Source organism: Thunnus thynnus, chromosome 4, assembly GCF_963924715.1.
Source record: "Thunnus thynnus chromosome 4, fThuThy2.1, whole genome shotgun sequence".
NCBI lineage: Eukaryota > Metazoa > Chordata > Actinopteri > Scombriformes > Scombridae > Thunnus > Thunnus thynnus.
In genome coordinates this window covers 8,147,181-8,169,357 of record NC_089520.1, presented here as the reverse complement: position 1 = coordinate 8,169,357, position 22,177 = coordinate 8,147,181, and the positions used below count along the sequence as shown (strand labels likewise).

General features: G+C 37.4%; 3 protein-coding genes across 3 annotated transcripts; all 3 read right to left on the bottom strand.

The window, feature by feature from the left end:
- Positions 1 to 1,429: 1,429 nt before the first annotated feature.
- Positions 1,430 to 2,258, bottom strand: LOC137181057 (hydroxyacyl-thioester dehydratase type 2, mitochondrial-like). Its single transcript, XM_067586409.1, has one exon. The coding sequence runs from the start codon at positions 2,256 to 2,258 to the stop codon at positions 1,770 to 1,772; it is 489 nt and encodes a 162-aa protein (XP_067442510.1). The 3' UTR covers positions 1,430 to 1,769.
- rpp14 (ribonuclease P/MRP 14 subunit) lies at positions 2,115 to 5,630 on the bottom strand. The gene is made up of 6 exons (XM_067586410.1): positions 5,495 to 5,630; positions 4,094 to 4,259; positions 3,808 to 3,892; positions 2,867 to 2,943; positions 2,688 to 2,766; positions 2,115 to 2,339 (listed from the first exon to the last, which is right to left on the bottom strand). Exons 2-6 carry the CDS (start codon positions 4,183 to 4,185, stop codon positions 2,283 to 2,285), a joined length of 390 nt encoding a protein of 129 aa, XP_067442511.1. The 5' UTR covers positions 4,186 to 4,259; positions 5,495 to 5,630; the 3' UTR covers positions 2,115 to 2,282.
- A 942-nt stretch (positions 5,631 to 6,572) lies between these two features.
- Positions 6,573 to 19,234, bottom strand: abhd6a (abhydrolase domain containing 6, acylglycerol lipase a). Its single transcript, XM_067586408.1, has 9 exons — positions 19,113 to 19,234; positions 16,437 to 16,567; positions 12,850 to 13,009; positions 12,009 to 12,122; positions 11,653 to 11,785; positions 11,315 to 11,472; positions 9,844 to 9,898; positions 8,486 to 8,586; positions 6,573 to 7,267 (listed from the first exon to the last, which is right to left on the bottom strand). The coding sequence occupies exons 2-9, from the start codon at positions 16,553 to 16,555 to the stop codon at positions 7,088 to 7,090; spliced, it is 1,020 nt and encodes a 339-aa protein (XP_067442509.1). The 5' UTR covers positions 16,556 to 16,567; positions 19,113 to 19,234; the 3' UTR covers positions 6,573 to 7,087.
- Between the last annotated feature and the right edge of the window lie 2,943 nt (positions 19,235 to 22,177).

The following is a 22,177-nucleotide window of genomic DNA, read 5'->3' as shown; positions in this document are numbered from 1 at the left end:
TATATTTACCACTTATGTGCAATGCAATACACTCATTTATCTATTATCACTTATGCGCAATACCGCACCTGCTCATCTACATGCAATATAATGTGTATTTGTATATGTTGTTAGAGCCCGACCGATATGTCGGACAGCTGATATTATCAGCCGATATTGGCCTATCACAGATATATTGGTATCAGCATATATGTTGTCTGATATGCACTGATTTTTAAAAATATATATATTTTAAAGTTATATAGACAGCATTTTATGTATATTTGATCCCTTTTCGTAATTCAATTTTAACACATACTTTTTTTGTTGTTGTCTTTATTATAGTAATTTATAATTATTAAATTCCCAGTGAAGTTTCTGTTTCAGTGCATGGATGTCATTTTATACAGTAAAGTTTATTGTTAGACTGTAAAATATCATGCCTCCATTACATAGCTTTGTTTAATAACCACATTTGAGGGATCGTTTCAAGAAATGTGCGTTAATGTATATATTCTGTATATATAAGATTATCTGCCAATATATCAACATTGGAATTTCTTTACTCCCTAATATCAGTATCGGCCCCAAAAATCCAGTATCCATCAGCCCCTGATTGTTGTATATAATGTTTTTTGTATATATCTTAATTCATCTCTCTCCTATCTTCCTCTCTCATTTTATTATATACTCTAATTGGAACTTGAACTTGCATAAGCCAAATTTCTCTGCCTTTATACATCTGCTGTGTTGCTGTGCATGTGACAATAAAAGCTCTTGAAGAAAAGCTTTCAACCTTCATCTCATGGCCTTCATCAGCATATTAAGCTTTGGAAAAATTAACTTAATTGGAGTTTGTTTTGTGTTGGGGTTTTTTTTGTCAAACTGCTGTTTTCAAGGTCAAGAACAAACCTTGAAGCTAAATTAAAAGAAAACTAATTTAAAGTAAAAAGATTAAATAGAATGTACTTGGAATAATACACTAGAGCAAAAATAAAAACTAAATTTAAAATATTCAATAACTATAATTTAATATAAAATGATTCAACTGTAAAACAAAAGAAAAACTCACACATAAAATAAATAAAACTTAATTAAGTCTAAATTCCAGATAACCTGTGTTATCCGTATAGTTTGTGTATTTCAGTCCAGGATAGAAACGCTACGTAGATCCTCTCACTCAGGTTCTGTAGTATAAGAGACGTGTTACATGCTCGAACTATTTCTTGGTAAACAACAGTTTATCTCTCTTCAGCACATGTTTGGACATCCTAGTTGATGATTGTGAAACAGAAACCTGAGTGATCCAACAGTGAGGTGGAGTGAAACGAAAGTAAAACGACAACATTTGAGGCACTGACAGTGAAGTGAACTGAAAAACACTCCTGAACTTAGACTGTGACAAACTGTGAATCAATTTTATAAATCAAAAGATTATTTGTTAAAGAAGTTAATCATTCAGAATTTTTATTCTACACAAAAGATTTCAAACATTAAACAAAATAAAGAGCAGATCAGAGACATTAAACAAGCTAAATTATAAATTATCAACTGACTGACACGTCTCTCTGGTAGATTATCTGTCAATACACACAAGTTGTTGTTGCAGTTCAAGCACATAATCAATAATCAACAAAAATAACAGCATGAGGTCAACGCGGAGCAAATTCCATCGTGTACAAAAGTTGTTGCAAACAAATGAAGTCAAGACGCAAAGCTGCACGATCTCACGTCATCTGACCAGTCTATTGTCAGGGTGCTGACCTCTGACCTTCGCCATCTTCACCTCCTCACTTCCCCTGCTGCTGCTGCTCCTCGGGCATCATCACCATCACCTCCCCCTCCATCACCACCTTGTCCTTGACCGAGCACGTGACGGCGATGATGGCGAACGACATCTTGATCTTACGGACCTCGGCTTCAGCCAGCACCTCCTCGCCGATGTAGAGCGGCGCCGGGAAGCGGATCTCCTGGTAGAGGAAGACGCAGCCGCGGCCGGGCATCTTGGTGCCGAGCACGGCCGAGATCAGGCCGTTGATGAGGACGCCGTGGACGATGGGCGTCTCGAAGGAGGTGGTGCTGGCGTAGGTCGGGTCCAGGTGGAGGGGGTTGGTGTCGCCCGTCAGCTCGGCGAACAGCTCCACGTCGCGGGAGGAGAACGCTTTGGTGAGGGAGGCATGCTGGCCGACGTGGAGCAGCCGGCAGAGAGGAGCTGCTGCGGCGAAGGAGGAGGAGCACAGCCAAGCTTTATTAAAGATTTTACTCCATATGAAACTCATCCTGACGAAGACGACGCTCCTTCTTCAATCCAGCTGCAGCTCTCGACTGTCTCCTGTCAGCGCGAGCAGGAACGGAGACACCTGAGGACGACACCAGAGAAAAACGTCAACCTGAGCAGCACAGAAATGATTTTATCAGAATGAATTTAGTTATTTTTATTTAATTTTAGTTAATTTCTGCAACATATTTAAATTCCAAATTCATTCAGACTGAGGCATCATGATTCCAACTATTGTTTTCTTCCTCTGTGGAGAACTGGAGACTATCTGGACACGAGTCATACGACAGGTCTGGAACTTTAAATTTAATTTGTACCTCAGAGAAAATTATGAATACGAGAAAATTGGTGTATTAGACTAATTTCACTTGTATTTACCACTAAAGAACAAATCCTTTGTACGAGCAAAAGTAAAGTAAAGTCTGCTGACCTGCAGCACTCTGAAGGCACAGGCCTGGTTCTGGTAGGAGCCCAGCAGAGTCAGGGAGCTCCACAGCTTCACTAAACCCCTGAAAACAAACACAGATATTAAACATCTAGTTTATTTCAATTTATTACCTGTGACCGGTCCTTTTAACCAGAAAAGTGAGACATTTTTCTGAAACTTACTTGCTGTAAACGCGTAAAAGAGCAGTGAAGGTGTCTTCATTGTATTTCAACAGGTCGAAGGGCAACGCTGCTCCAACCTGAGGCACATAAACAAAGGCATGAAAAAAAAAGAACATTTCTTCAATGCTTCAAGTAGTTTTTTGATTAATCAATTAATTGTTTTGTCTGTAAAACATTAGAAAATAGTGAAAAATGACAATTAAAATTTCCTAAAGTCCAAGGTGATGTCAAAACTTTAATCAATCCAAAACCCAAAGTAAGTCGGGTTTAGGGCTGCAACAAACCATCATTTTTATTATCGATTAATCTGCCAATTATTCATTTTTAGATTATCTATAAAATGTCAGTAAATAGTTTTAAAAAAAAAAAAGCCTGTAATAATTTCTCACAGTCAAAGGTGATGTTCTCAAACGTCTCGTTTCATCTGACCAACTGTCCAAAACATTCACTTTATTATCATATATGACAAAGAAAAGCATCAAATCTTCACATTTCAGAAGCTGAACCAGCAAATTTCCAGCAATAATGGCTATAAAGATTAATTGATTATCAAAATAGTTGCCGATTAATTTTCTGTCGATTGACCAATCGATTAATCGTTGCAGCTCTAGTCAGGTTACTATCACATAAGACAAAGAAAAGCAGAATAGAACAAGGAAGTGTCTTGTGTTTTTGCTTGAAAAATGTATTCACTCATTATTCAATTAATCGATTATCAGAATAGTTGCCAATTAATTTTCTGTCAATTGAATGATCAATTCAGCTCTAAAAGAAACAGACAAGAGCAGCAATTTTTTTTCTGTTGATCAATTAGTTAATTTTAACTCTAGTTTGACATTTTTGGGAGGCTTCATTCAACAGTCCACACAGCGTCAGAACGGATCACACTGTGGTGGGAATCGAACCCTCGACCCCCCCCCCCGCCTCGTTATTGATCTCACCTCTCCATACAGGCTCTTCAGGCCTGTGATGATGAACTGCTTCAGTTCAACTGCAGTCAGTCTGGTAGATTCATCCTCCAGCACACTATACACACACAAACACACACACACTTGTAATTCAGATATTATGGATAGCTAAAAGTTTATATTAAATTATTTAGACACGAAAACCACAATATCAATATGAAAACTTTTAAAGACAATAAAAAACATGATGAATAATACCTCACCCACTTCTTCTTACAAGTAAATACGGCATTAAAAACAAAACGTCACAGTGACTTACAGGCAGACTTTCATGTAGTTGTACGGTGAGGCGTTCTTCAACACGACCCGTTGGTAAACAGCAGGTTCTTCCTTCTGATCGACGGGTTTCATTATATTAAAGCATCAGTGAATCAGACTCGCTCAGATGACAAGCAGAAGCCGACTTCAGAGTCACAAACGAACCGCTGGAGGTAAAACAGACATCAGCTCAGTTAAACATGATTTTAAAAACATACAAGCATCAATAATCATACAACAGGAAGTGTGTGTTGCATGTTTTTGATAAGCTGATCATGACGTTATGTCTGTTGTTATGAGGTTCATGCATTGAACAACAAACATTTCATGAACTGTGCAAGACAAAAGACTTAGAAAAAGTGATGTTCATTACAGACTCATGTTCCCTTCTATTGTATATTGTTATCATATATCAACTTGTAAACATACTGTACTGGAATTTGTGCTTACTAATTTGTCAACATATATGCAGATACTGATATATCTGCAATAAGCTTCTATCATCTGATATATTGGCCAACCATTAATTGATCCAACTAACAAGTATTGTCTGTGTTATTAGTTAAAGTCTGTTATATCTTCTTCCTCTGTGCCACAGAGCTCCACTGTTGTCCAAAAACTATTAAAAACACATCAATGAGCCCCACTGCTGCACTGGGTGACAAGTTCCTTCATCACCATGAACACACATACAGGGTATTTTATTTTGACTCAATCCCACACAAAGCTTCTAACACGCATTCAAAATACCATCGGTGGCAAAATTAAACAAATACAAACTAGCTGTTAATGCAAACTGCTTCACAGTGAGATCTTGACATGAGTCCTGCAGGACTTTTCATTTTCCTGAGGAACTTTTTGCAACATGCCTCCTTAGTATTTCGGAAGGTCACAGGACCAATATAGACAAATATAATTATAAATAATAATAATTCAGTAAAAGCACCTCTGTGAGACTTCAGAATAAACATTGCATTCTCAGTCTCAGTGGTATGAAATATATTGTATGAGAAATAAATAAATTGTTGGCTTAGTCGAACTTTGCTTTAACATGCAAATAAATCATAAACTTAACTAGCATGACAGCCGACCAACCACCAGGCTAAAGCTGATAACCTGCTCTATGACGCATTTCATTTACAGACTCGACGCATATAAACATCTGCTGGTAAAATATATTAATAAACGTCTGCTGGTAGAAACTTCAGACCTGCTGTTTGTAAGTTACAACATAAAGCTAAAACTAGCAAACACTGAGGTCAAACTGTAGCTAAATGAACTAGCTAACCTGAAGCTCGTCGCTGCCACACTGACAACTAAACAAGCTAACAGATGAATGAACTGCTGCTTGTTATTGTTGTAATAATCAACAAAAGAGGAAGATTTCCAGCATTTTACTCACCAGCTACATCAACGTGGGGCGATAACAGCGTGTTCACACTGCTGACAACTACTCAACGTCCCTGCAAGCTCTAGCTGTCCTGAGAATTGCGCATGCGCAGTGAACACGGTCAGCTTTGTCAAAGAGGTGTAAAATAGTGAGATGGATCACTCTGTCAAAATATAGTTACGCTGGACTAAACTAGTTAATTGTATATAAAGTAGCTCAAACTAGCTCCACCTCCAGCAGCTACAACAGTAACATGCTGCTTACGCACTGATGCTTCATTATCAATAATCTAATTATGTCATATATAATAATATATCAGTCAGAGGGATTAAACTACTACTTTTACTGCAATACTTTGAAGTACATTTTGCTTCTAATACATATGTACTTTTACTTAACCAGGATGTTTCAAGCAGGATTTTAATGGAGTATTTTTACATCACTGTATTGGTATTTTTACTTAAGGAATGGATCAGAATACGCTACTCATGTGTTCAGCGTATTAATGACAACAGCTAAGTTGCAATAATAAAACATCACAAAAACAACAAACAGAAGCGAAAATATAACATGGCAACTCATTTGACAATGCTTTCTTTGTAAAACATTTTTAAAGTTATATCTCTTAGGAACCTAGGAAGTAAAATGAAAATACTCATGCAAAGTCAAAATGATCAGATTTGTGTTCCAGTATTTTGATCCACTATCTCATAATTTATCTCATAATTTAAGAATCTCAGAAATTAGACTGAAGTCTAAATCTTGACTTATCTCAAAATTTTGACTTAACATCAGTATAGTTTATTTTAGTCATGCGTAAGATTTTTCCTCAGTTTTCTTATTCTGGTTGAAATGGGAAATCACAGTATTTGAAAACAAGGAGCTTTAAATCTAAAAAGATTTCATGTCAATCATCATTAACTATTGAAAATTACACAGGAGAGGACAGACCACTTCCTGCTGTGGAGTGATACATCACTAAAAAATTATCTGATCTTTGACATTAATCAATTAGCTGAGGATGTGTCGCCATCCAGCGGTCTGTTGGTGTATTACACGCAAAAACAAAAACAGCAAACTTTCAAATCAATACATTTTTCAATAGATTTATTTCTGTTGTCCATAGACACTCTTTGCATAAGTGCTAAAATTATTGAATCACCTAATTTGTTTACTTAGTTTTTAGTTTGTAAACTAACATACAGAGTGATCACACATAAATCAGACAACACATTCACCTACAGTACATTCTTCATCCTGAATTTCAACCTGAATGTGTGCTTTTTTAGGACTTAACACACAAGCAGACACCTGCCTTTACATGAAACATGACAATAAAACAGGTTTCTGAAGGAGAAATGTGCAAAATCCCACAGAGGAATGTTTTCATTAACATTTAAAAACGGAGATTTAAAGCCTCCTGCAGGGTGCTGTGTAAGAATCAAACTGGTAAAAACTTCAGGAATATTTGACATCCTTTAGTGCGTTCATGTGCATTTTCATGCTGTCATAGAAAACTCTTAAATTAAACTATAAAAGAGCATCAACACTTTTATCATCATCACTATCAATGTCGTCATTCATCATTTACATCATCATCACTCTTTAGGAAAGTTTCTTAGTGACTTCGCTGTTGACTTCCTGCACAGACAGGAAGTCCATGATGAGCTTGGCGGCTTTCCTGGGACGCTCCAACGCCACCGAGTGACCGCATTCGTCCAAGATGGCCACCTGGCAGTTTGGCAGCGCCGTCTGCAGCACTGATGCCCCCGAAACATCCAGAACCTGAGAGAGCAGAGACGTCGTCAGCAGCTGGTTCTGACTGAGTTGATTAAATATATTATTACATCAATATAATCAGAGAATGTTGATTGGAAGGACTGAATAATTTGATCGCACCATATTGATTGATATGTAATTGATAATTCTGAGGTCTGGTTTGTAAATAGTTGTACATGTTGATGAATTGATAGAGGGGTTCGACACAGGCAGTGATGAAAAGTATCGAAGTACATCTACACAAGTTCTGCACTTTAAGGCTGCAACTAAAGATTATTTTCAATATCAATTAATCTATCAAATATTATCTTGATTAATCGATTAGTCATATGGTCTACAAAATATCTGAAAATGGTGATCAAATGTCGATCAATGTTTCCCAAAGTCCAAGATGCAACCAAAAATGTTTTGTTTTGTCTCAACCAACGGTCAACAACCCAAAAATATTCAGTTCACTGTCATAAAAGACAAAAGAAACCAGAAAATATTCATATTTAAGAAGCTGGAAGCTGAGAATTTTAGAATTTTTTCTTTAAAAAAATTACTTTAAACGATTAATCAATTATCAAAATAGTCAAAGTAATCGATTAATCAATTAGTCGTTGAAGCTCTGCTGCACTTAAATACAATTTTGAGTTAGTTGTACATTTTCTGCTACTTCATACTTCTACTCAACAACATTTATTGGTAAATATTCAGTTTTTTAAATCTACATCTACATGATTTTCACAGCAACAGTTAACAGTTACCGTTAAGATTAAAATTTTACAAACACAACATATGATCAATATATAAAATATGCAACATTGTTATAGATCAAACTACCAAAAAAATATATAAAATAGTTAAAATTAAAGTCCTGCTCGCATGTTGATGCATCAACAATAATACAATCATATAACACTGACCAGGACCAGTCTGCATGATGAGTTATTTTACTGCCGATACTTTAAGGTCACATTGTTGTATGTATTTTACTTGAATAACATTCTGAAAGCAGGATTGAACACTTCCTGCTCCTCTGCACCTGGAGGCTCAGGTAAAGTCTATATATGTAAATTCTTGATCGTATGTTGAGTGTTACTGAATGATGAAGACGTGATGTACTCAGTAAATAAATCTCTCTTTTTTTTCGGAACATTTATTTTGTGTGCTGGAAGCTTTTCACTCTAACATATATTTAGTTGTTAAATGGCCGTCGTTGCATCGCTGTGATTCATTTACCTGGTCTTCCTTCCCCCAGATGACCTGCAGCGGTGATGTGATCAAATGCAGCTTTTCCTGCAGTGAGTGACGAGACTCCTCCCCGACGATCTCCATGAAAACTGAACACGCACACACACACACACACGCATATACAATAAAGCACATTGTAAGCTTATGCAAGAATTATTGAAGCAAAGAAGGAAATAACTGCAAAATAAGTTAAAACAACATTTGAATATATATATATATATTCCCAAACACTGTAAATTTTCACATAAAAGCTACTATTTAAACAATGAAAGAAACACAGTTTTCTTTTACTAAATAATTAATTGTATTGTGTTTGTTTGTTTGTAATGTGTGACAGTTATATTTGTCTGTTTGTATTGTTTGTGTTTATTGTTTTAACAATGTTTATGCTGCTCTCTTGGCCAGGTCTTTCTTGGAAAAGAGATTTTTAATCTCAATAAGACTCTTAACTGGTTAAATAAAGATTATATATAATTCCATTCACTCCTACTTTGCTGTTTTCTATAGCTGTCTATGAAACTCAACACTTGTATAAGTTTTGATTGAAAAGCCTTCCAGGAAAAAGAAACATTATTATTTTCTATGAGCTGCTTAACGGCATTTGAAAAAAAAAAATCACAGTAGAAAAATTAATTCATGAATGAGAACAGTGTTAAAAAGAAAAGCTGAGGCAGCAGAGTGATGAATACGACATGAATTAATGTACATTATACTGAATAAGGGTAAGCAACTAATAATTACTTTCATTATTGTTCAATCTACTGATGATTTTTGTAATTAGTTTGAGATGTTTAAAAAATGTCTAAAAAATGTGAAAAGAAAATGCTCATGGCAGTTTCACAGAGTCCAAGTACACGTCTTCAAACATCTTATTTTTGTCCTACTAACACCAAAACCCAAATAAATTATAATTATAGCAAATCCTGGAGAAGATGGAACCTGAGAATATATGTCATTTTTGCTTGAAACAATTAAAATAGCTGACAATTAAAAACAAGTAATTTTTGGCAGATTAACTAATCGCTGCAGCTTTATGCTGAATTTATCAATACAGACAAACATGGAGGAAGTGTTGAGTTTGAATCAAATGCAATAAAAACAGAACAGGAAAAAAGAGGCTTCTTACTAAAATATTATAAAATGTACTTGGGGAATCTAGAAATAAAAATCTCTTGATTTTATGCAGGAGAGGTAAATAAAGTTCCCACATACTATCTGAGAGTTTATTTATTTATTTAGTTTATTTATTAAAATAATGTAACATCACTACAGTAGTTTGGCTCTATTATCTACCATATTAAGAAGGAGATTATTGAGGAGAAAAGCAGATGAAGTGATGGACTGACCTTCTCTGTAGAAAGTGTTGTTGGGCATCCTGTTGTCAAGGAGACCACGCATGAGCTGCCAAAACAAACAAACACACACACACACACACACACACACACACACACACACACACACGTGTTCATGGGTATTCCTCAAATGCTGCAGCAGCACTGATATTATGATACTATGGAGGAGCACAGTTGTGTGAAGCTTTAAAAGTGTCTTAATCTGGCTGGTAAAGTGTCTTAATCTGGTTGGTAAAGTGTCTTAATCTGGTTGGTAAAGCGTTTTATTCTGGCTGGTAAAGTGTCTTAATCTGGATGGTAAAGTGTCTTAATCTGGATGGTAAAGTGTCTAAATCTGGATGGTAAAGTGTCTTAATCTGGATGGTAAAGTGTCTTAATTTGGATGGTAAAGTGTCTTAGTCTGGTTGGTAAAGTGTCTTAATTTGGATGGTAAAGTGTCTTAGTCTGGTTGGTAAAGTGTCTTAACCTGGATGGTAAAGTGTCTTAATCTGGCTGGTAAAGTGTCTTAGTCTGGTTGGTAAAGTGTCTTAATTTGGATGGTAAAGTGTCTTAATCTGGTTGGTAAAGTGTCTTAATTTGGATGGTAGAGTGTCTTAGTCTGGTTGGTAAAGTGTCTTAACCTGGATGGTAAAGTGTCTTAATCTGGATGGTAAAGTGTCTTAATCTGGATGGTAAAGTGTTTTAATTTGGATGGTAAAGTGTCTTAACCTGGATGGTAAAGTGTCTTAATCTGGATGGTAAAGTGTCTTAATCTGGATGGTAAAGTGTCTTAATTTGGATGGTAAAGTGTCTTAACCTGGATGGTAAAGTGTCTTAATCTGGATGGTAAAGTGTCTTAATCTGGATGGTAAAGTGTTTTAATTTGGATGGTAAAGTGTCTTAGTCTGGTTGGTAAAGTGTCTTAATTTGGATGGTAAAGTGTCTTAGTCTGGTTGGTAAAGTGTCTTAATTTGGATGGTAAAGTGTCTTAATCTGGTTGGTAAAGTGTCTTAATTTGGATGGTAAAGTGTCTTAGTCTGGTTGGTAAAGTGTCTTAATTTGGATGGTAAAGTGTCTTAGTCTGGTTGGTAAAGTGTCTTAATTTGGATGGTAAAGTGTCTTAATCTGGTTGGTAAAGTGTCTTAATTTGGATGGTAAAGTGTCTTAGTCTGGTTGGTAAAGTGTCTTAATTTGGATGGTAAAGTGTCTTAATCTGGTTGGTAAAGTGTCTTAATCTGGATGGTAAAGTGTCTTAGTCTGGTTGGTAAAGTGTCTTAATTTGGATGGTAAAGTGTCTTAGTCTGGTTGGTAAAGTGTCTTAACCTGGATGGTAAAGTGTCTTAGTCTGGTTGGTAAAGTGTCTTAATCTGGATGTTAAAGTGTCTTAGTCTGGTTGGTAAAGTGTCTTAATCTGGATGGTAAAGTGTCTTAGTCTGGCTGGTAAAGTGTCTTAATCTGGTTGGTAGACCAGGTGACAGTCTCGTACCTGTCGGGGGAGGTTAAGGGGGGTGTAGCAGCAGAGTCTGAGCATGTTCTCCATTTCCTGATGAGTGGAGGGAATCAGAGGAATCGACTCCTGCTGCGGATTCTTCTCCAACTCCCTCAGATGACTGATGAACTCACTATCTGTGGGGTAAACCAGACCTGGAGGACAGAGATGATGAGGAAGAGGAGGAAGAGGAGCAGCAAGAGGAGGAGAGGGGAGGAGAGGAGAGGAGGAGAGGAGCGTCTGTTATTCTGCATCATGACATCATCTCAGGTTTGAATCCTGGAGGGAACGACTGACGCTGTATCGTACTGCAGCGACCGTCTGCTGAGTTTTACCTGCCGGACACATCAAGGTGACGCTGGACAGGTAAGTAGGATAACAGGCGGCGTAAACACCAGCAACGTTCCCACCCATCGACGTCCCAACCAGGTGGAAAGGTCTTTTATCCAGACCGATACTCTGCACAAACTACACAGAGAGACAGAGAGAGAGGCGTTATTTAATTTTATGATCAGAAATGTCAATGACAGAAATGTTCAAGCTGGCGAAACATTTCATACACGCTAGTTTTCCCATCAGGGTCATTACTGCACTGATATCATGACGTCTGATCCTGGTCTAAGAATCATGGAGGCGTTGTCGTCCCTCAATCTGTAGTGTGTTTCAGTGTGTTAGATTCACTCATACAGACCTGGTGGATTCGGTCGACCTGACCCTGAATGCTGTAGTCCTTGGCGCCGGTGCGACTCGTCCCCTCGTGTCCCGGCATGTCCACACATACCAAATGCTGGTTCTTGGGGAGGTACTGGAGTACAAAACAAACACGACACAAGACTCATTAAAATGTGTTCACATTTCTTTGACATATGTATTTTTATTGAAGCATTTTCAAAATCCTGAAATAACTTCAGTAGCTTCATTTTCCCAATAAACCAAATGCAGAACATATAAACCCTCAAGCACACAGTAGAGAGTAGACAGAGCAGCGAAACCAATCTGTGTAGAAGAAATAAAACAAAGCAAAAACAAAACACACACAGTAAAAGAAGGAAAAGACAAAAACAAAAAAATGACAGTGAAGTAACTCAAACCAGACAGTATGAAGACTATAAAATATGTTATTTCTCAATGTGCTTTGCCTCCCACAATGCAATGCACAAAGGAAATAGAGGAGCAGCTGGAAAATGTGAATTGTTGGTGCTGTTAAAACACCTCCAAAAAGTCTTAGGACAACAAAATAACAAACAAACTTATCAGAAAAACAGGCACTTGGACAAACATCAGTGTGATAAGAACGACCTAAAATGACAGAAACCATCTTTGGGAAAAATGTATTTGATGTGAACTTTGATATTTTAGTTTAGCTGATGTCCAATCTGCCAACATGGAGGATTTATGACCTATACTGCAGCCAGCCACCAGGGGGCGATCAAGATGTTTTGGCTTCACTTTTTGGGGAACTGTCATGTCGTCCATCTTTTAACATCTATGGTCTGTACCTGTGTGTGTGTATATGTATATGTGGGTGTTACCTTGACAACAGGCAGCCACATGTCCTTAGTGGCGGAGAAACCGTGAAGAAGCAGAATTGATGGTGTGGCGCCCTCTGGTGTCCCGCGGCTGGAATAACAGAAGCGGTAATTTCCACTGTGAGAGTAGCGGACCACCAGCCCCAGCCTGCGACGCCAGTACCTGGAGGATTAGAGCGGGATCACAAGAAGGTTTTATGTGCATTTTTCATCTGAATTTATTTGTAATAGCATTATGTGTTCAAGAATTATACTTCTAACGAGACTAAGAGTCTGCAGCCATGCTAGCAGCACTGAGACACTGAGGTTTAGCGGATAATGTTTACCACCATCACCAGCATGTTATCATGCTAATATTTGATAATTAGCACAAAACCACAAAAGTGCAGCTGAGACTGATGGGAATGTCATTAGTATTGCAGGTATTTGGTCATAAAAAAACTATTGGACACAATTCAAATTTGACCTCATGGTGGCGCTGTACAAAAAGTCAGAGAATTGAAAAGGTGATTACAATTCATCCCGAGGGCGACATAAACATGTGTACAAAATTTCATGACAATCCATCCAATAAAAATGTCAACCTCATGGTGGCGCTAGAGGTCAGGGGATCATCAAAGTTATTAGGCTTCATCCTCTGGGAACCATGAATGTTTGTACCTCATTCTGTGCCAATTCATCCCGTAGATGTTGAGATATTTCACAGAATAAATGAAAACTTTGACCTGCTGGTGGTCATTGCCCTGCATGGCTAAAGTCCTGCAAGCAGCCCAGAGGATGTACACAGCTAGATTTAAGAGGTTATAGAGCCATAGCTGCACGCACCTCCTCAAAAGTGTAACTCCTGTTAACCCCTTGTGTCAAATATTGAACATAGACATAGTATTGATTTATCTATTCATAGAGCCCTACCAGATGTCACATAATCAACAATCAGTGCACCTGAACATAACTGAGATCTTTCTCTTTTAGTTAAATTCTGCTTCACTTGACGTTCAACACTTTAGTTGTTTTTTTTTTTACAAAACATTACATAAATGAGGCTTTAAATGTGGCTTAAAAGATTGTCCTGAGGGTGGAGCTAGAGGAAAGGTCAGGGGGTCATTTGAATTTCATTAAAATCTAGTCAGTAGTTGTTGAGACGTTGTGTGACACAAGTGTTAAATGGATTGACGAACCAAAATTGCCATTATTTGGGGGCAAAAACCATTCAGAGGTCATGTTTGTCTGTGTAAGTGTGTGACATAGCGACTGTGATCTGCCAAAGTCCAGAGGGTCACATTCCTGCTTCTGCTTGTTCACAATAAAAGTGTATGTTTGAGACAAGTAACAATACAGCAAAGCAACAGCCTGTAATTCACAGCAGACCCGACACAGCATTCTGTCACAAATTTTAAATATGTTTAAAAAAATATATAATATATTGTGGAAACACAACTTTACTGTACTTTACAGGCAGATTACCAAAAACCTCTGCAGGACATCTGTCACTCTGCTGCCCGCAGGGGACAATGTAGCTTTGGTTTGTCTTAAGGTGGCGCTAGAGGAAAGAGATTAAAGAGTTTATCCTCTAGAGAGAGAATGTGTTCAGTAATTTTAAAGAAAATCTGGTCAGTAGTTGTTGAGGTCTGTTGCTCTGGACCAGAGAGTTAGATGAACTGACTCCAGCGTTTACACTATAATAATTACAGCTACGGCGCCACTTTACAGTTTTTTTGAGTCATAAACTACTTTCAAACAGGCTTTCAAATGGTTGTTTGTTCAACAAGGGAAGTTGAGTAAAATAACCGCAGTATTAACATGGTTTTCAGTGTGAGGATGCTGCTGACCACAAAGATTGAGGACGCCTAGTTCTCCCCTAACAGGGTGAATGATTTTATCTTTTCTGCATTTCAACATCATGATTAAGTTCTCTACACATGAACAGCAGCAGAGTCATTCTGCACCAACATGAGCCGTTGTTTTGCTAGAGAGAGAAGACAGTGAACCTTGTGGCAGCGCTATGTCGGGTTGTGTTTTATGCTGCTTGGATTTTAGACCTTCAATCAGTTTCAACTTTGACCTTGTTTGTCAGTGACTTTTCTATCTGCAACCAATTAGATGATCGTTGTCCGTGACATAACCTGACTGTGATGGAGGAGAGGTTTATTTTCTGTGTTTCAGAGATCCCAGAACTGTCCAACTGGGTGGACACTGGAAACTAGACAAACCCTGTTCACACTATAGGGACAATATCTAGAATAGAGTGAATAGAATACAACTTTATTACCCACCAGAGTGGAAGATTGTCTTTAGCTCACCAAAACATAAAAGCAGCATAAGAACATGTAACATATACTATAGAACAAATGTGGTAACGTGAAACCACTAAGATGAGTATAAAGTATACAGTACACTAGTTAAGAATACAAATACTTAAAACAAAACACAAAACATTAAAACACACCATAAAATACTGTGGAGCATGATTTATGGCTCAGTTTTTTAGTTTAAAATGTTGATTGCACTTAAAAGACTTTTGTCCTGATGGTTTACAGCTCACTTAGCTTCATCTGGTGCTTCCCATCTTATCTCGGGAATGTCCTGGATGACGTGGTCATCTGGGCTACTTTACTTAGTCTGCTGCAACCACGACAGTGGTGAACAACTGATGGATAGTTAATCTTGGCATTATAGTTATGCACCAAAGGGATATGATGTAGCTTCAGAGTCAACTATAACTGACGTGCACCTCCTCACAAATGTAACTATATGTCTAATTCAGAAAACACTTCTGATAAAGCATAAATCTCACCTTTGTGTTGATTGTTCAAGTTTGTTTGTATAATCGACAAATTATTGCCCTGCTGGCTGCTGGAGATAAAGACCATCAAGCACTAAAAGTACTAGTGGGCGTTTTCCATCCTCCGGCCTCAAGGACCAGCAATAAGCCCGTTACAGCATGTCAATAAAATGAGGAAAAGACGACTTCACACTCAAAAACTTACTTGGACAAGTGTCACAAAAGTAAGATTTATGAGTTTTGAAACAGTACTATTCAGTTTTACAAGAGAAAAGACTTTAAGGATGAGGACTAACTGGTTGGTTTGACAAATATATGTCTGGTTAACCAGCCCGCCTCCGCTGAAGAACAGCAAACAGTCACTTCCTGAAGCTTTTCTGAGAGAGACCACAGGACTGTCTCATCTGCTGTATGGAGACAGTCCCGAACAGGTGATTTCCTGCTACCTGGTGTATGTTGATGACGTAAACTTTTGCTACCACAGATGTTTCTATATCTATGTTCGCTACACTCTGCCTCTGCACTGCACTGTGCCACATCAAGGTTCACACAGCTCAAACTGCTCATCATGAGTAGAGGGTCTTAGAAACAAGGAATGAGTAGACAGAGGTTATTTTGAAAAGCCTCAATGTGTGTTACAAGTTACGAAGTCAGAACATTTTCACAACAGTTCATATGAACTCTTTTAAAGGACAAAATAAACCTGACTGAAAACCACCAGCAGTCTCACTGAGCTGAGCTACACTAGACAGACACACAAAATACTGACCACTCTGATGTTTTTGTACGAGTGTGTTTGTGTTTTTACCAGTTGTAGGCTTTAAGAAGCACTCCAGGCCAGAACAGGAAGGAGGTGATGAAGGCGAGGACAGGGACCACCAGGATACTTCCTGCCAGCATTATCGGTTTAGCCACACCCTGCTCCATCGCTGCACACTCCTTCAAAAATAAAACCGCACAAACAAACATCGTCATTTGCTCTCAGCTCAATTTGTGAATTGTGAATGCTGACTCTGTGTCCCATCAGCCCTGCAGCTACTGGCATCAGAGCCGTGAAGTGCTGATTACGTCCTAAAAACAGTCAGTGATTATAATGTCTGAGTCTGAGATCTTCTCTGAGCATTAACCAGTGTTTTAATGAATTAGCATGCATGGTTCAAGATGAGCCATTAAAGATATACTTAGATGTTTTGGGGAAATTTGCTTGTTTGCTGCATCAGATGAGAAGATGAAAAACAAATTTATATCTGTGTGTTCAGTACAGTGATGCTGATTAGCCTAGCTTAGCACTTAGCACTAAGCAGGTAAATCCAAGCATATATTCCAGAAGTGATTTTAAAGGGGCCATATTCTGCTTTTTGTTATTTTTATATACCTGTTTTGTTATTTATATAGGTGATGATGTTGGATATCTATGCTAAATGATGTAGAAATGTTCCCCATAAGTCAAGCATCAGAATTCGGCTTGAACATGTACGGATGTATTTGAGAAGCTGACGTTTTAAGTAAATAACAAGAAAAAGTAGTGAAATCCTATAACTATAGTTTGTTTCATGTGTTGTTGACGTAGCTTCCTGAACGGTGAGAAGTTGGCCGTTACGCAGCTTCCAAGAACCGGCCAATCAGAACAGAGTGGGCTCCTCGGGAGGAGGGCCTTTAAGAGACAGGAGCTAAAACGGCCATAAAGAGCCTATATAAGATAAATAAGGAGTTTTTAACTGTAAATCATGCAAAGATATTCCAGTAGAGCCCCGAATATAAATACTGGAAATGTGCATGATACTTCCCCTTTCATGTCCCGTAGGTCAAATTTTCATGATGTCATCAGGATTGTTCACAGTGTGCTTGAGAATTGAACGTTTTAACAGAAATCATGTGTTACAAACCAGGGGTGTGTGGTTTCAAAGATGTTTATCAGGCAGGAAGGGTCTCATGAAAAGCTGTAATAAGAAATGTGTGACTCAGTGTTTTTGGAGCCTGACCAAATAAGGTAGTAAAAGGGAATTAAAGTCAGGGTATATTTTTAATCTGTCCCCCAACATTATGGAAATGTTATAATAAATCACTGGACTTCCCCTTTAAGTAGGCTAGGTTTCAGCTATAGTCCACAAAATGTTTGTGCATATCTAACATATAGTGACAAATAGTAGTCTGTTTTTAGAAATATTATGTCACAAACTGATCAAATAACGTTTTAGTAAAATCATGGTTTGCTTTATATACACAATATGCAAACTAACTTCATGAAAATCTGAAAAAAAAACTGACTTCATGGGAAAAAAAAATCATTCTGGTAGCCTATTATGTTTCATTTTACTACATGATTACGGCTGAAACTAACAATTATTTTCATTATCGATTAATCGGTCGATTATTTTTCCGATTAATAGATTTGTCGTTTGGTCAATTCAATATCAGAAAACTGTGAAAATTGTGATCACTGTTTCCCAAAGACACCTCTAAATGTCTTGTTTTGTCTCAGTAACCCAAACATATTCAGATTATTATCATAGGAGACTAAAGAAACCACAGAATATTGACATTTAAGAAGCTGAAATGAGAGAATTTTGACTTATTTTTCAATTACTCCAAAGGATTAATTGATTAATTTAATAGTTGGCAACTAATCAATTAATTCACTTATCGTTGCAGCTCTATACATGAGTTATGTTATCAATAACATACAGTCTTAATGTATCGTGTGTATGCTCTTTAATGCAAACTGGCCTGTACAATTCAATGATATGATAACATGAACATATATATCTATATACGCTACATGTAGCCAATAATCTGGAAAAATTTAAGTTTCTATTTCAAGAGTGAACTTTAATGCTTTAAACCAACACAGATTAGAAACCCTAAAAAGTGATGTGGATTAAATTATAGCAGGTTCCTCTGAACTGGCATGTTAACACAACCAACTGAGCAAATTAGAACCACTGAAGAAGACCGTGTGAGCTGACTGATAGTTACAGAAAGTAAGTGGACCTTTAGTTGCGGTTGTTTAAAAAATAAAGATCGTGGTTAATTTACATAAAGTTACATAACTAATGGTGTCAAAATCAAACTGTAGAGTCTTCGGCAGCAACCTTGGAGGTGTATAAAAACGTAGTTCACGTTTAAGAACCGGAAAACGGAACGACCTTTCTTAACAGAGTCTTTGCTGGTTTCCCGTAAATTGCGAAATTGAGACATATTTTTTCATCTAAACTGACAAGTCTACCAGCAGAACATATGTTTGAAGCATCTCTGTTAACCAGCAGATAAGAATATTAAATTTCAGCCGCGTCTATCTGGGTAAACATTGTAGGAGACCTTTTAACATGTTGTAGGGATTATGCAGCAAACATGATCATAATAGAGACTGTTGGTTACATAAACACACTGACTGAAGATCACAGTCAGCTGCTACAGTAAAGATACATGAATTAATGTTCACTATAACCTGTTTATAATCACCTGTACAGGAGAAGAACCCTACCTGTCTGAGTCCTCTTGTTTCTGTCACTGCCGGTTGCCCTCCATTCAGTCCGCTCCTCCTCCTCCTCTTTCACCCCAAATTACACAACAGCCTTTCATCTGCACTTAAAGGGGAAGTACAATGTGCTGCATTCAAGGAACTGTCGGGGAAATAGTAAAAAACGTAAGTGTGCGACTGTGGAGTGCCTCCGCACGAGGGCGCCACCATCCCAGGTCTATATTATGTATCCTTCCGCTTCACATCTACAGTCTACAGTGTTAAAGGATGATAGGTTCACATCAGACTGTACAACAAGAGTTGTGACAACAGGATGAAACAGCTGTGAAGGCCGACGACCATCCCCATCCCACCAGACACACTCCTCCATCCTCCAGAGCTCTGGACTCGACCATTGCACACAAACTGACTCTTTCACACAAACAACAATATGTAGAAATATAGCCGGCCTGTGTCGATATAACTACTGCATATTTTATTTAAATTTTGCATTCCCTGCTTCACATATATAACATGCACATATATAACTATAGCTACACCTCCCAGAACCTTTACTTTCGCACATATTATGCACAACTTTTTTATTTTTACAATCCACAAGTCAGGTCATGTATATAGCCTTAGTATTGTAATATTTATAATTTTCATAGATTGAATTACATTCACTTAACTCCTCATTTTGTTTGCATTTATTACTCCTGGTTTTTATCTGTTTCATTTTTTCCTGCACTGCTGTAACATGCAAATCTCCCTTCTGTGGATCAATAAAGTCTTATCTTACATACTTTTACTTTCAAGTCTGACTTAAAACAAAACTTACATCCTCATGTGCACATTGAAACTGTTTTTACAGGCTGTAATCATTCTTCTTGTTCATACAGGCTGTTAAAAGTTGGTGACTGATGCTCAGCAGTTCATGTAGCATCAGCTGTAAATCTCAATTACAAACAGATGAACAACACTGTTCGATACTAACAACATGAAAACATTTAAGACCTTTTTCTGGTAGAATTAGAGCAGTTTTATCACTCAGGAAAGGTTTCTGTGTCTTTGTTTTGACTTTGTTTTTCTCACTGGTTTGAAGTGGGCGGGGCTCAGGTGGAAAAACGTGATGTCACGCTCTTCCATTCACCAATCAGGAGTTATCGGATTCTAAATGGACAGTGAGAGATGTTTGGCCAATCAAATCTGATCAAATCACACCAACAGATAATAATAATAATAAATGAAGCAACAGCAGCCCGACTCGAGCTGCTGCTCCTCTCACTGTAACATACTGTATTTATCATACAGTCAGCATCCCTCCAACATCAGTGTTTCCTTGTGGGGAGCAACAAGGTCAGACGCCAAACACCAATGCTGTACATATTCTACATTTAAATAATAATCTACTCCATGTGAGCTGTCTGACTGAACTAAGGATGTTTTTTCTTTACTTTAACTTTAATTGTTGCCTGTTTAAATACTTAATGTCACAGAGAAATAGTTTTCAAGGGCTTAAACCAATCTTGTGGTTAACTCTTATAAAATGTATTTATTTATAAAATGATCATGGATACATTTAAGTACTTTTTGAGCATATAGTTTGCTTACTTGTTTAGCTATTTACTTTTTTTTTGTTACTTTACTTTTCATTTTTGACCAGTATTTGAGTTCAACTATTGTAAAACAGGTGTCATTGTACATTAACAATATTTTGTTTTTCTTTTCTTGCCTATGTGTAATTATGTCAATTTAGTTTCTTGAGGAGTCATGGAGGAAATAAAGTCTTTTAGCTCCGGTTTGCTTTCCTAAGAAAAATATCTGACTCTTTTTACGTCGGTTTAGTTAAAATCTCTCATTCACTCCCATTCAGTTCCACACAGAAGAGAAAACACCTGCAGTTCTTTCTTTCATTCAGTAAAGTTAATCCATCACTGTGGACGTGAAGATGTAATCAGAAGGCCAACATCAGGACGTGATTTCTGTGACTATTTTAATCAACTGGACAGATGAAGGATGAGACTGTGAATGTGAAATCATTTCAAATGTAGTCATTCAAAAACCATGTTTTAACAATGCCTTTATTAGGCCTCATAATCTTGGATAATCTGTTGTAAAAACTCAGAGGAAGTCCTGAATTAGTCTTCCAGATCTTCTATAAACCCTCCCTGATCTCACTTTGTGCTATTAAAGGCCATAAAACTCTGCAAACCAAATAAATTTGTCTACGTTTGGGACTGAAAATATCCTAATCTGGTTTTTCTTTCATGGTTCAGGAAGCGGCTGTCAGACGGTCAGCAGGGTGATGCAACGGCCCAGGAACGTTGGCCGAGAAACCACGGGAATACTTCACATTCCTGCTGGGAGTAGGTCAGCGCACACATTCACTCACTCACACACACATACACACACACACACACACACACACACACACACACACAAACACTGGATCATCTGATTTCTTTTTTCTGAAACCTGAAATTGTTACTTAATCTTTGACCAGTGTTATACGTGAAACTTTTTAATGCAGCTTGGTTGTATGCAGTTGAATCTCATCATAGTTTGTTCTGTTTATTACTTTCAGCAATTAACTTAAATGTTGAAAGATAATTTAGTTCCCTTAAACTGAAATTATCAGAACTTTGGATGAAAAAGTAGGGATGGTTAAAACTGTGTTAAAACTACCTTATTTTCTTTTGTACTCTTTTTATGTTTACTGGATTCTATGTTTATGTTTAAGCTTCATATGAAGAGTTAGTTCTCTATAGTATGTTATGCATTTATTTATTTATTGATTATTTATCGCCTATTAATGTTAAATATGTGGTATATAAAGGATCCAAAATTCACCAAAAGGGTTTCTAACATTTGTAATCAAACATGCTTTCATGTTGTGCATGCCAGAAAGAGTATATTACTTTTATCATAATTTTTCATCAAATAACTGCAAAATATGCCATAATTTACGACAAAGTACTGTTGGCAGCACAACTGTTGAAAATAAAGGTAGCTGAACAGTTCCCACTATTCAAGATACACTGGAAAAAACCCCACTGTAAAGTCAAGGTGCACAACGTCAATGATGT

What these genes read in the sequence shown, in the direction of transcription:
- LOC137181057 (XM_067586409.1), bottom strand. Translation starts at nt 2,258, where the DNA reads ATGAGTTTCATATGGAGTAAAATCTTTAATAAAGCTTGGCTGTGCTCC.
- rpp14 (XM_067586410.1), bottom strand. Translation starts at nt 4,185, where the DNA reads ATGAAACCCGTCGATCAGAAGGAAGAACCTGCTGTTTACCAACGGGTC. An exon ending in TGAAGAGCCTGTATGGAGAG is followed by an intron (nt 2,944 to 3,807) that starts GTGAGATCAATA and finishes TATGTGCCTCAG; the next exon opens with GTTGGAGCAGCGTTGCCCTT. An exon ending in GTGCCTTCAGAGTGCTGCAG is followed by an intron (nt 2,340 to 2,687) that starts GTCAGCAGACTT and finishes TGTCGTCCTCAG; the next exon opens with GTGTCTCCGTTCCTGCTCGC.
- abhd6a (XM_067586408.1), bottom strand. Translation starts at nt 16,555, where the DNA reads ATGGAGCAGGGTGTGGCTAAACCGATAATGCTGGCAGGAAGTATCCTG. An exon ending in TGTGGCTGCCTGTTGTCAAG is followed by an intron (nt 12,123 to 12,849) that starts GTAACACCCACA and finishes TTTGTACTCCAG; the next exon opens with TACCTCCCCAAGAACCAGCA. An exon ending in TCTGGGGGAAGGAAGACCAG is followed by an intron (nt 7,268 to 8,485) that starts GTAAATGAATCA and finishes CTGCTCTCTCAG; the next exon opens with GTTCTGGATGTTTCGGGGGC.